Here is a 14,334-nt window from a genome sequence, read left to right as displayed (position 1 = left end):
CAATTTCCCTGGTTATCCACGGTTCTCGAATCCTACCCTTCCTATGCTTTTTTACAGGCACATGCCTATCCTGCAGCCCTAACAACTGTTCCTTAAAAGACTCCCAAATGCCAGATGTGGATTTACTCTCAAACAGCCTCTCCCAATCAACAGCTGCCAATTTCTGCCTAATCCCACTAAAGTTAGCCTTCCCCCAATCCAACACCTTACCCTTGGCACACCACTCATCCTTTTCCATCACTATCCTAAAGCTAACAGAATGTGATCACTATCTGCCACATGTTCCCCTACCGACACTTTGAAGACCTGACCGGGCTTATTCCCCAGTACTAGGTCCAGTATAGCCCCTCTCTAGTCGGGCTATCTACATATTGTTCCAAAGAACCTTCCTGTACGCATTTTACAAATTCCTCCCCATTCAGATTCCCAGCCCTACGCGATTTCCAGTCTATACCAGGGAAATTGAAGTCTCCCACTACAACAACCAGGGATGGCACGGTAGCACAGTGGTTAGCACTGCTGCTTCACAGCTCCAGGGTCCCAGGTTCGATTCCCGGCACGGGTCACTGTCTGTGTGGAGTTTGCACATTCTCCTCATGTCTGCGTGGGTTTCCTCCGGGTGCTCCGGTTTCCTCCCACAGTCCAAAGATGTGCGGGTTAGGTTGATTGGCCAGGTTAAAAATTGCCCCTTAGAGTCCTGAGATGGGTAGGTTAGAGGGATTAGCAGGTAAATATGTGGGGGTAGGGCCTGGGTGGGATTGTGGTCGGTGCAGACCCGATGGGCCGAATGGCCTCCTTCTGCACTGTAGTGTTTCTATCATATGTTCTATGAACAACCCTATTTTTCCTGCACCTATCCATTATCTCCTGATATATCTGTTCTTCCACTTCCCTTGGGCTGTTGAGGGGCCTGTAGTATACCCCCAACATAGTGACTGCGCCCTTCCTGTTTCTGAGTTCCACCCACAGTGACCCGTTACACGACCCCTCTGAATTGTAGTGGTATTGTCACTGGACTAATAATCGAGAAACCCAGGGGATTTGGGTTCAAATCCCACCACGGCAGATAGTGGAACTTAAAGTCTAATGAAAACCATGAAACCATTGTTGATCGTTGTAAAAAGCCACCTGGTTTGCTAATGTCCTTGAAGGGAAGCTGCTATTCTTACCTGGCCTGACCTACATGTGATTCCAGATCCACAACAATATGGTTGACTCTTAACTGCTCTCTGAAATGGTCGAGCAAGCCACTCAGTTCAAGGGCAAGTAGGGATGGGCACCAAATGCTGGCCCAGCCAGCGACGCCCAGATCCCATTAATTAATAAACAAACTTTCTAAGTGACATCCTGAGATTCTTGTAATGTAGGTTTGTGATTTTATATTAATTAATTATAGGATCTGATAATCTGGTGGCTATGCTACTGGACTAGCAACCCAGAAGTCAAATGCCATCGTGATGGCTAATAATTTGGGGGTGAACACAGGAAAATGACACTGAAAACTGTTGAATTATCTTAACCTAACTGGTTTGTTACTGCCCTTCAGAAGTTGAAAAGTGTTGCCTTATTTAGTCTGGCCTATATATGATTTGAATCTGTCCTTACCTGGTTGACACTTAATGCTCCCAGGGTATCTAAGGATGGACTGTAAACGTTGTCTTTCCAGTGTCACCACAATCCAACAAAGCTTTTTTATTAACTTGTGTAATTCTGATACAAGAGGTTGTAAAGGGCAAGCCAGTATCCTCCAATTCTCCCCCTGTTAAAATGTGTTTCCTCACTATGGTGTAGTTCCCCTGGTGTCCTGACTCCACAACACAGCCTGCAGAAGTAGACACGTTTAATGTGGTGGCCCAGTGCTTTGAAACCTCTTCAGCATACATTTGCTTAATTTTCCACCCTCTCAAAGATCATTTTAAAAATTTCTTCACCCAGCCTTTGTTGGAGGGGAAAGAAGAAACATCTAAGAAATATTTAGACACCACTTTTTAAAAAGCATTTGGATGTCATGTCTATACATCATGTTTCATCTACAGAATGTAGAATATTCCCTTATCTCTGACCAAGAGCGGACATCATTCTCAGCTGTTGCAAGTTTGTCAGATTTGGAGCACAGGAAATATTTTTTGTGATTTTGTTTTTTTTTAATTATTAATATGCAAATCAAGTTCCTGTGCACTAACTTTTCCTGTTAGTAATTACAGAGAGGAAAAGCCCATGGACCAGTAATGTTACTTAGTAGTCTAATTCTTGCCACCTTTCTGTCCATTTTCTAAATAACCTCCAAGTCCATTCTTCTGAGTCTGTGTGTTTTGATTAGTTCTGGTGTTTCAGAGGCTGCTTCATTTAGTTAGTATTTTCATAAAACCTAACTGAATTCTATGTCGAGCATGATTTTTAATTGCAGGATATTTTTATAATTATTTGTCCACATTTCAGCCTCATGTTTGACCATCGCCCACGGTCCTGGCGGGAGCTGCCATTGCGGTACGCTGACTTTGGAGTGCTTCATCGTAATGAGTTGTCTGGTGCACTAACAGGCCTGACCCGAGTCCGCCGGTTCCAGCAGGACGATGCCCACATTTTCTGTACAATGGAGCAGGTATAATTGTGATTCATTCACCTTGTTCAGGCTTCACACATGTTCTATTACCTGGAATTGTTGAAATGATTGGTGTGTGATTCCAGTCACTTTTGACAAGATTTGTTTTGCTTTTTAAAAACCTGGGTCAAAGTCAACTAGACACCAACAAGGTTGAGGAAAAAATGATGAGCTAAATCAAGAATATGCAGTTGGATTTCACCAAGCTTGGGTTTTGAATTGCAGAAGAAAGGAAGGAAGGAGTGAGATGAAGGGTTATGTTTTTGACTCACTTGCTTCAAACCTAAAGCAATTTGATGCAAAGTTTGTCGAAGAGCAAAAAGGTCAAGATGGAGGAGAAAGGTCAAAGTCTAAAGTTGTTGAGTTCTGTGGGCCGAACATACCTCGTTGGAAGATGAGATGCTGCTCCTCCAGTTTATATTGGCCCTCACTGGAGCACTGCAACAGGCCAAGAATGGACATGTGAACATGAGAGCAAGATGCTGAAACGGCAAACGAAGATTGGGGCTATGTTTGGGGGCTGAACAAAGGGGTTCCATAAAGTGTTACGCAGCCTGCATTTAGTCTCCCCAGTGTAGAGGAAACTGCATTAGAAGCAATGAATACAGTAATGCAACTTGAAGGAAATGGAAGTGAAATGTTGCTCCATCTGAAAGGAGTGTTGGAGCCTTGAAGGGTGAAGAAGTGGGAGGTAAAGGGGCAGGTGTTGCACCTTCTGTGATTGCAAGGACAGATGCTGTATGAAGAGAATGAGGAGTTGGGAGTGATGGAGGAGTGGACCAGGGTGTCATAGAGGTTACAGTCTCTGCGTAATGCTGATGGGAGGGTGGGAGTAGATGATGTGATTCGTGGTGGCATCATACTGGAGTTGGCAACAATAGAGGAAGATGATTCTTTGTGGTTCTCCTCCCCAGTGCATTTCTCTCTCGCTTTAACACTGAAGCATTGTCACAAGGACTCAACAACTATATTTTCCCTCCACAGACACTGCCAGGTCTGCTATGTTTTTCTAGCATTTTCTGTGTCAGGGGGGACAAGCTAGGGTAAATGCATGGGGTCATGGGGATAGGGCTTGGGTGGGAAATGTTGGTTGATGCAGACTTGATGGGCTGAATAGCCTCCTTCTGCGCTGCAGGATTCTGTGATTGGGTGGGGGGGGGGGGGCGTCAGCAGCTTGATCTCTGGTCACAAAGGTTGTGATGGTGTTGCAGTGCAGATTGGAACTGGTTTGGCTTGAAAAACATTTGCTCAAATCAAGTTTTGTTATTGGCGGAGATGATATCCTGTTTAGCATAAAGTAATTCAGACAATAGCAGTGGATGTGATCAGCCTTGGTATGCCTGACGATCTTCCTGCTCCCACAACTGGGAATTATTGAGTTTTTGTTTCTGTAGAAGTAAAAGCACACATTAAAAAAACAAACTGAAACTCTGAATGTACTAACAATCTGAATACTTTAACTGAATCAATTGTCCAGTATCTTCTCTCACTCTCCCCTGCCATGTAGTTCTATCAGTGGCAGCAGTAGTGTTTTGTTCTGATCTGTTTATAAGCTGTTTTACATCTAAGAATTCTTAAGAAAACAGGAGGTTGATCTCTTTTTTAAGAAACATGTTTTGTTTTCAAGATTGAAGCAGAAATTAAAGGTTGCCTGGACTTCCTCCGTGCTGTCTATGATGTTTTTGGTTTTACTTTTAAACTTGAACTTTCCACTCGTCCAGAGAACTTTCTTGGTGATGTTGAAGTTTGGAACACAGCTGAGAAGGTCAGTAATCCTGACCTACACATTGAGGTGGTTTTTTAATCCTGTTGTTGTGCATTTTTAATCAGACCAGTAATTGTATAACTCTTCCTCCCCAGCAACTTGAAAATAGCCTCAATGAGTTTGGTGAGAAGTGGATCTTGAATCCTGGTGACGGTGCTTTTTATGGCCCAAAGGTAATGTAAAATAGTGAAATAACTGAAGCACTTAATATAACACAAACACAAGGAGGATTGATTCTCTGACCTGGCCATGTAGTTAGTAGATTGCACTGACTCCGGAGAATAGCGTGCAGGCTTAAAAAGCCGTCTCACACCAGGCACCAAACAGTTTGAGAGTCTCCTAGCCCCTTCCTAATAGCGCGAAAATCCCTACAGTGCAGAAGGAAGCCATTCATCCCAACAAATTTGCTCCAACAGAACATCCCACCTAGGCCCTATCCCCATAACCCCATGTATTTACCAAGCTAATCCACCTAACCTACACATCTTTGGACATTAAGGGACAATTTACCATGGCAAATCGACCTTCCCTTCGCATCATTGGATTGTGGGAGGCAACCCACGCAGGCACCCAAAGTTGGAATTGAACCCGGGTCCCTGGCACTGTGTGAGGCATGATGTGGAGATGCCGGCGTTGAACTGGGGTAAACACAGTAAGAAGTTTAACAACACCAGGTTAAAGTCCATCAGGTTTATTTGGTAGCAAAAGCCACACAAGCTTTCGGAGCTCCAAGCCCCTTCTTCAGGTGAGTGGGAATTCTGTGTCTTTTGTGTCTTTATATGCTCTGTGAACAGAATTTCGGAACTCCAAGCCCCTTCTTCAGGTGAGTGGGAATTCTGTGTCTTTTGTGTCTTTATATGCTCTGTTTGTCAACAGAATTCCCACTCACCTGAAGAAGGGGCTTGGAGCTCCGAAAGCTTGTGTGGCTTTTGCTACCAAATAAACCTGTTGGACTTTAACCTGGTGTTGTTAAGCTTCTTACTGTGTGAGGCAGCAGTGCTAGCCACTGTGCTACCATACTGCATGTGTAAAGTAGCATTTAAGAATGCAAAGCCCATTTAAATCCCAGAGCATGGAATTCACTGGCCTTCGAGTGCAACGTGATAATGGCCAGAATCACCATTGGTTTCCACCGCAGAGACATGATACGATGGTCACACCAGGAGGCCCGGAGGCCTCTGAAGCCTCTGGGTGGTTGGGGACTCTGGGTGGGAGTGGGGGGGTCTCCCATTGTACTGAGAGATAGGGGAACCCTTGCGAAACCCTCAGAAGCCAGGCTCACTGGTGCCCCCCCACCCCCCAAGTATTGATGTGAAACCTCCAACTCTCCAAAATAATGACTGAGTGTGGCAGGATTACAATGCGGATGCGCCTGAGAGACCGGCGCAGATCACTCTGTTATTTTTGCTGTTCTGACACTTAGAAATGTTTTGAGAGAATTCCGCCTGTGGTTTCTAACATCTTTTTTTAAAAAACATTCTTCCAGATTGACATAAAAATCAAAGATGCTATTGGTAGATATCATCAGTGTGCTACAATTCAGTTGGATTTCCAGTTGCCAATCAGATTTAACTTGACCTATGTGAGGTAAGTCTCCTGAAATGAAGAGCACTACAAGCAGGAAATATGTTAATTTTTGAGCCATCTTATTGGTAATTTAGAACCAATTTAGCATTCTTATCCCCTGAGTACATTTTTTGTGCTCTAGGCCAATATAGAGAAAATAAAAATGTATTATGGTAGGTTGAGTGATTTCAGGAATCACAAAATTAAGCCACAGGATTTGATTATTAGTATTGTAACCTCAATGTTAACGTCCTCGGGAAGTTTGCCATCCCTGGTTGCCTGTGAAGGTGGCTTGCCAGTGATACTCTGGACCCATGAACCAATAAAAAGAATTGCAGTCAAGAAGCTTTGGTTTTACATGTAACGCTTTTGGAAGAGTCAGAACAATATTTGAACATTAAATACATTGAACTGTGTTCATAAAATAAGATGCTGAAAGAGGTTGATGTTCATCAGTACCTGAATCCTTAACATCTCCTCTTGCCCCTCTTTTTATTTTTCCCCGGTTTCATTTAACTAAATGTACATGATGCAGATGAATGAATGTACATATTATGTTGATGTTACGTGATGGAACACATACTCTGCCAAACAGAAATTTCCTTGGGTGGATGGCGCTATTACAAGGGGGCATAACTATAGGGTTCGTGGTGGGAGATACAGGAAGGATATCAGAGGTAGGTTCTTTACGCAGAGAGTGGTTGGGGTGTGGAATGGACTGCCTGCAGTTATAGTGGAGTCAGACACTTTAGGAACATTTAAGCGGTTATTGGATAGGCACATGAAGCACACCAGGATGATAGGGAGTGGGATAGCGTGATCTTGGTTTCAGATAAAGCTCGGCACAACATCGTGGGCCGAAGGGCCTGTTCTGTGCTGTACTGTTCTATGTTCTAAGAGTTGTGTATGTTGCACCTGATTTGCACTACATTGACATTGACGTTTCTGGGATGTATCTGGTTAATTCCAATTCTGGAGTTAATTTCTTGGGGGTAATTTTGATGATCAGTTAAATTCAACACCAGAGGGTTTATTTATAATTTTCTTTTTTCCCAAAATTAACACTTTTTGATTTTCATAGCTTATTATGCTGTACTTGTGGTCAATTTGCATTGCCCTGTAATGGTATTTAGGTAGGTTAAAATACTATGGGCTGCATTCTGTCGTATTGCCCATGGCGACAAAAAAACAGGAGTGTTTCCTGCTGGCGCTGGGAGAGTCTGTCAGGTGGGATACACCTGCCTGACGCGTGCTAATGAGGCCATCCTGGGGAACCTGCCAGCCAGCCTGGCTGTTCAGAGTTGAGGGTGCTATTTTTAAATGCCAGGCCAAGGTGTCAATGCCAGGGGCAGTGCACCATTGGCACTGCAAAGGCGCGTGGCCTGAAGGAGGCTTGAGTGATTGGGGGGAGGGAACTGAGGAGTGAGTGGGGGGGTGGGGGGGGTGTGGAGGCAGGGGAGGTGTGGAGGCGGGGGAGGTGGAGGAGTCTGAGAGAGAAGGCGGGGGAGTTATTAGGTCATCCTGATGCATGTTTGGGTGGGTCCCATGATTTTAGTGGTGGGAGTAAGACAGTCCTCTTTCTGAGGGGTTGATGGTGCTCCCCGGACCCTCGGAGTCCAGCACACCATGTCCCCACTTGTGATTAGCAACACCAAAGCCTGCCTGGTGCAGTTCCCACTGGGGGCTGGTGAATGGTCCATCAAACCAGAATTATTGAGTTGCCACCTACTGTGGGTGGGAACCTAATCCGGGCCAGCAGCGCAGGCCAGGTGAATCCTGATTGTCTTGGTGCCTTTTTTTTTGGCTGATGCCCCATTCTGCAGGGTATTGGGATTCCTGTGGGCCATCTCACGAGGTTGGAGAATCCAGCCCTATGCTTTTCTTGCATCCTCAAAGCACGAGGACATCATGGCTTGCTCCGTCTAGAAACCTGTATAAGAACCTGAAACCTCTCCTTGGAGGCCATTGCACAGACAGATATCAAAAATAACTTCTGTCATAAAATTTACTATAAAATTGTAATGAGTTAATTGTTTGTCTTGGTTGACAGCTTACATAACATATTTAATTATTGCTGCTCCTCTTACCAAATAAAACTTCATGTTAAATACAGGAAGTATTGAAATGGTTCTACTTTATTTCACAGTCATGATGGTGGTGACCAGAACAGGCCTGTTATCATTCACCGTGCTATCTTGGGTTCTGTGGAACGAATGATTGCAATTTTGACTGAAAACTATGGAGGCAAATGGTAATCAATAATTTTTTTCTGGGTTCAGTTAGGTCTTATTAAGACTAATGGATAATGTAAGTATTAGTTATACATAACTTTCTACACAAGCGTTAATAAATATATATATTATTTATACACATGTATGTTGGCTGCTTCTTAACATTTCTGTGTTATGGTAACTATCAATTTGAGAACCATTTGATGTCATGAACTGATCTGCCAATAGGGAATAAAAATAAACATCAGATATTGCAGCTGACATGCAGAGAGACGGAGCGGGCTCTTTTCAGTTGGGACCTGTGTTTGGTGTTCCATGTACTGCAGATCTCACTGCAGGGTGAGATCAATGTCATTGGAAGTGCGTTCACACACAAAGCTGACAGCACCTTTTGCTGTTCCTGTTGCTGGGTTACATGAGATAAACCCTGGGTAAGTGTTCAACTCCTTAGCTCTGGTTCCTTAGTGGGAGCAGGAGGCTGAGTTGTCTGGGCTCAGTCATACAACCTTGTAACAACTCAAGACTGTAATTGAAGAGATTTGCATAGATGCTGTCCCCGAAGCATGTTAATACCACTGTCCATTCAATAGACTACTCCTGACTCCAATATCCTGCTTGTAACTAACTGCCTCAATCTAATTGCTGCTGCATAGAGGGGTCAGAAGGCTAAGTTTAATTTTTAAAAGCAAGAAAAAGAAATGGTATGATCTAGTTGCTGCAAAATCAGAAAGTTGATCAGGAGTTTATTGTTTATTCATAAAAGCCAGTGTTTAGTATTATTTGTGAAGAAAAAATAAAATGCAAAATGACATCTTAAATGTCAAGGTCTCAAATTATTCCTGTATTCTACCTAATTAAAAATCAAGGAATATGATCCATAAACATCAATAAATATTCTGGAAACTCATGTCATTAAAATCGAATTTAGCCTTTGGTTTACTGAATATGTTGTGGTTATGAATGTTCGTGATTCAAGTTATCTGGCAAATAGATCTAGCCCACCATCTCAAAAGATTGCACACCCCTGATTTAGTGATGCACAGAATTACAGAGTGGGGGATGCCTTCGATTATATTGAGTACCTGATTTGTATTTGAGATATCTGGAGGGATTTTGAATTTTTCCTCCCCCAAGGTGGGAGAATTGACCTACACCAATTTTGTTAAGTAGCATTGATAAGATGTCAGAGCAAATAACATGCACTCAAACAATAGTGTACAGAGCAATAATTATCTGAAATATGTTGCAATTTCTACTTTGCAGGCCTCTCTGGCTATCTCCATGTCAAGTTATGGTTGTGCCTGTGGGACCGACATGTGAGGAATATGCACAAAAGGTAAAGTCTGTTAAGCGAGAAATGTTTTATAGTTTCTCATATTGTGAAGTAGATGTGTAAACGTACTAGAGATAACTAGAGGTGGCACAGTGATTAGCACTGCTGCCACACAGCGCCTGAGACCCGAGTTTGATTCCCGGCTGTTTGTGCGGAGTTTGCATATTCTCCCCGTGTCTGCATGGATTTCCTCCGGGTGCTCCGGTTTCCTCCCACAATCCAAAAGACGTGCTGGTTAGGTGCATTGGCCATGCTAAATTCTCCCTCAGTGTACCCGAACAGGCGCCGGAGTGTGGCAATTAGGGGACTTCTATAGTAACTTAATTGCAATGTTGATGTATGTCTGCTTGTGACTCTAAATAAATGTAGACTAGGAGCTAAAGCAGTAGTGCTCTTTGTACGATTTGGGTTCATATTTGTAATTATTTACACGTGCAGTTTCTATTTTTGGCATGTTCTTGAAGCAAGTAAATAGAATCCTGGGAACCTCTTGCAATGGGGAGAAATCCAGAGTTGTTGAACCCAAGTTTAACTTATGAGCCTTCATGTGGCAAACTCAAGGGGATAAGGAACAGAGCAAGGAACCGGTCAGCAGATTTTAATTTTGCCTGTGAGTTAGTGTGTGAAGTTTGGCAGAAAAATATATTTTAGTATACAAATGGGATAAAATACTTGACTTCCAAATGTTCCTTGAGATTATTAATGGATTTTATTTTTGTCCCCCACGTGTTTAATGGACATCTTAAATGTACCACCCTCAAGTACTTTTTGAAATAGAATTGCAGCCCAGATATATTGTGTGAATATTGAAAATAAAATGAACTCGAGTCTGATTTCTGTAGAAAGTGAGCCTGGGAAAATATTAATGGAAAATAAGGAGATGGCAGATGAATTGAATTGGTATTCCGCATCAGTCTTCACTATAGAGGGTACAGGTAACATCCCAAAAATAGATAAATCAGGAAATGGAAGGGAGGAACTCCAAGACAATTGCAATCAGTAAGCTAGTTAGCTTAACATCTACCATAATGAAAATATTAGAAGTTATTATTAAAAATGTTATAACAGGGCATGTGGATAAATATAAGGTAATCAGGCAGAGTCAACATGGTTTTATGAAATGAAAATCATTTTTAACCAATTTATTTGAGTTCTTTGAATAAGCAACATGTGCTGTGGATGGCATTGTAGTTAGATTTTCAGAAGACATTTATGGTTGAAGTCATTAGGTTACATCAAAGGTTACATCAAAGGTTATTGCAGAAAATAAAAGCTTATGGTGTAGGGGGTAACATATTGGCATGGATAGCAGATAGGCTAGCTAACCGGAAACAGTAGTTACAAATGGGTCATTTCTTGGTTGGCAAAATAATCAGTATGGGGAGCTCCACAATTGGAAGTTTCCCTCCAAGTCACTCAGCATGCTAACTTGGAAATATATCGCTGTTCCTTTGCTGCGATTGGGTCAAAATCCTGGTACTCCCTCCCTAACAGCACTAGGGGTATACCTACCACTGCAGTGGTTCAAGAAGGCAGCTCACCACCATCTTGATGCAATTAGAGATGTGTAATAAATGCAGTCTGAGCCAGCAACGTCCATATCCCTTGAATGAAAACAAAACCTTCCTTTTAAAACCTGTAAGATATTTTTGGTGCTTCAATAATATTAGGTCTCATTCTTTAATTCAGCATATCGGCTCATTCTGCTCGATCTCACCTCATAGTACAGCCCTTTAATCCCAGGAATCAATGTAGTGAATCTTGGTTAAGCTCTCTGTAGGACAAGTATATCCTCCCTTATGTAAGACTAAAACTTACGCAGTATTGCAAGTGTGGTCTCACCAAAGCCCAATATAATTGTAGCAAGACTTGTAGCTTGATGTACTGTATATGTTAAATTTCCTGTGAATCGTCAGATATTAAATGGAAATCTGTGTCAGAAAATAGACATCCTGTAATTTCAAAGTTGAAGCGTAAACATTTAGAGCTATTATAATTGGCAGCAGCAAATATCATCTAATACAAACAGGTGCTAGCTCCTTCAAAGTGTTCATGGTAATTTGGCCAAACAGGAACCCTGCAATTTGAAAGTTATTTTATCGCGTACGTATCTGAAATGATAATGGACTTGTGATTGAAATTCCTTAGCGCTCATTTATAGCTGATGTAACTGTGTCTTTGCTGCAGTCAGATTTACTCCGTAGTATGTTGCTGTGACCTTAAAATAAATGGCAGCATTGAAGGTTTACTTGAAGTGCAGTAAATTGCCACGTTAAGTGGTCATTGATTCGTATTCCAGGCTCCATCTAATGGCAGAAGTTGCTCAGTGCAGTTAGCAGCTGAAGCACTGACTACCACAGTACTGATAGCTTCTGTCACTAGATGGGGCACAGCATTTAGTGAGAGTTCAGGAGCAGGAGCCACTGAAGAACAGATCCCGAGGACTTGGGTAAGAAGAGGTCAGGAAACTAGGTGGGAGGAAAGGTCAGCAAGGCTGGGAGGAAGAGGGACTGAGGGTACGGGTGGGAGGATTATGGAAAATGTCATGTGAGGATACAGGCCACAGAAGAGGAAGTCTGTGGCAAACAACATTAAAGTGAAACTGACATTGCTTCACATATACACTGACAATTTTTTAACGTTAAGTAAGTTGACATTATGCGAGGACTTCACTCCTGTAGTCTGATGGAAAGCTCAACCAACAATGTATATTTTAATTTTATTCAGTTTTTTATATTTGAAAGAGATGATGTGAAGGGGATTGAACATTTAGTGATGTTCAACATCACAACTGGATTTTATGTTTTTCTGAGGACTTTGAAGAAGAGAACTAATATTAGCAGATGATGTGATTCTCATATAATGATACACGAGTGTAGAGCGAGGAACGGAAAGGTCTTTTCATTCTGGATTTTCTCATGTGGAAGAGAAGTTTATCACTTTTCGGCCTTTTGGCTAAGATCAAGTGTAGTATCAAAATGCTGTGCTTGGTTGAAGTCATTAGGTTACATTTTAGCTTCATTTGAAGCAATTTTTAAAAGCGGCATCTCGGCCTTTTGGCTAAGGTGCAAATGAGATCAAGCCTTGGAGGAGAAGCTTTGCCTATTCCAATCAACTTGGATCATGTTGATCAAGCCCAAGATAGGAGGTGAGAGCCCTGTCTTGTCAGCTTGGATTGGGAATGTCTCAACTTGTTGAGACTCTGAATTGGACTTGATTCGATTGAATTGGAATAAAAACAAAAAAAAAAGAGAAGTTTATCATCAGCAATTCCTACAAGGTCATCAGTTTCCAAATTTATCTCTGGTGTGGTAGTGAATGATCATATTGATTTTATTCAGGTGGGAGTAAAGTCATGGCTACTTGTGGTTTTTTGGTTATTTAAAAAAAATAATTTCACAAGCATTTTTTGTAAGGGTGTTTCTTTTTATAAATTCACATGACCAGGTTCAGCGGCAGTTTCATGATGCTGGGTTAATGAGTGATGTTGATCTTGATCAAGGATGCACACTGAACAAGAAGATCCGAAATGCACAACTTGCCCAATATAATTTTATCCTTGGTAAGCTTTGGAAATCTTTTTCACAATGTTTTGTTGAGATGGGTTGAAAGAAATGTAAATTCTTTTGTTTCCTTTGGACAATGTCTGTCTTATTCTGTTTGTTATGGATTTAAATTTTTTAACTAGAGCAATAATCAGTGCTACAACAGTCTTGATGTTTAACCACTATCTTTTGGATGTGGGGAGAAAAGCTAATAGCAATAAATGGATTCTGTTAACTCAAATGGTTCACTAATGAAGGAAAGAAGCTGGTTGTCTTTGCCGGGTTTGGGCAATAAGACTCCAGTGCTACATCAATGTGGTTGGCTCTTAACTCCCCTCTGAAGAAGTGGGGATGGACGATAAATGCCTTATTAGTGAATAAAATTAAATACCAATTATGATCATTAATGAGCCTATTTAAATCGAGGCATTTGTGCAGAGCTGAAAGAGTGCAATATTTTCAGTATTTTAATTAAGCAAACCCATATCTTGAAACAAGTTAAAGTACTTAAGGCAATTACAATTATGAATGGGGGAATTATCTTTCTTTAGCCGTGATTAAAGTAACAAATGTAACTTTCATAAGTAAATACTCTGTTGTGGCACAGTGCAAATTAACACTGACTTCAGTCATGCCAAGAGGTGTTCAGATACTACCATGCTGGGAGGACCAGGAAGAGCAGCGAATCATTCTCCTGCATCAGCTAGTTGTATCTGGTAGCAGTCATCTACTTTAACAATTCTGACAGTAATTCCAAAGCATTTTCACATTGCATTCATGTACAATTTATTTTTTGTTGGAATCTTTTTAACTGATTTGTGTTTTACCTGGAATTACCTGCTAGAATGTAGTGAAAATATGTTGTTACGTTCACAGTGGTTGGTGAGAAAGAGAAGAGCAGTGAAACAGTCAACGTGCGTACACGAGACAACAAAGTACATGGAGAACGCACAATAACTGAAACTATCCAGAGGCTTTTACAGCACAAGAAATCCAGAAGTAAGCATGCTGAGGAGGAGTTCTGAAAATCTAATCGTGGCATTTCCAAGAACCAATCACAAAATTTCTGTCTGCACAAAATGGTCAATAATGAGTTCAAATAATGTTGAGAACTAAAGTTATTTTGATTATGTATAATGGCAATTTCTTGCATGAAAATAATTTTGAAAGGACATCTTCAAAACTTTATTTGTAGGTTTCATTCTGCTGTCTTATCTGTATTTTTAACAAATATTGTGATTCGTGTCTAAAGTGTGTGAACAAAGACACCGAATAAAATAAGTTGCCCTGAA

At 41.5% G+C, this 14,334-nt stretch overlaps 1 protein-coding gene and 1 non-coding gene across 2 annotated transcripts in view; both read left to right on the top strand.

Annotated features, from left to right (window-relative positions):
• tars1 (threonyl-tRNA synthetase 1) overlaps positions 1 to 14,334 on the top strand; it is a 38,309-nt gene extending 23,975 nt beyond the window's left edge. Inside the window, exons 12-19 of the mRNA XM_078219457.1 lie at positions 2,440 to 2,602; positions 4,230 to 4,367; positions 4,463 to 4,540; positions 5,854 to 5,954; positions 8,080 to 8,184; positions 9,428 to 9,500; positions 12,945 to 13,059; positions 13,919 to 14,334. Coding sequence (XP_078075583.1) covers positions 2,440 to 2,602; positions 4,230 to 4,367; positions 4,463 to 4,540; positions 5,854 to 5,954; positions 8,080 to 8,184; positions 9,428 to 9,500; positions 12,945 to 13,059; positions 13,919 to 14,067 — 922 coding nt within the window. The 3' untranslated portion in view covers positions 14,068 to 14,334. The remainder of the gene's footprint in view (positions 1 to 2,439; positions 2,603 to 4,229; positions 4,368 to 4,462; positions 4,541 to 5,853; positions 5,955 to 8,079; positions 8,185 to 9,427; positions 9,501 to 12,944; positions 13,060 to 13,918) is intronic.
• On the top strand, positions 12,433 to 12,614 carry LOC144501706 (U2 spliceosomal RNA). The gene has a single exon (XR_013499177.1). It is a non-coding gene; the product is annotated as a U2 spliceosomal RNA (small nuclear RNA).

Source organism: Mustelus asterias, chromosome 1, assembly GCF_964213995.1.
Source record: "Mustelus asterias chromosome 1, sMusAst1.hap1.1, whole genome shotgun sequence".
Classification (NCBI taxonomy): domain Eukaryota; kingdom Metazoa; phylum Chordata; class Chondrichthyes; order Carcharhiniformes; family Triakidae; genus Mustelus; species Mustelus asterias.
The sequence above is the reverse complement of the archived record's forward strand: the minus strand, read 5'-3'. Positions and strand labels throughout refer to the sequence as shown.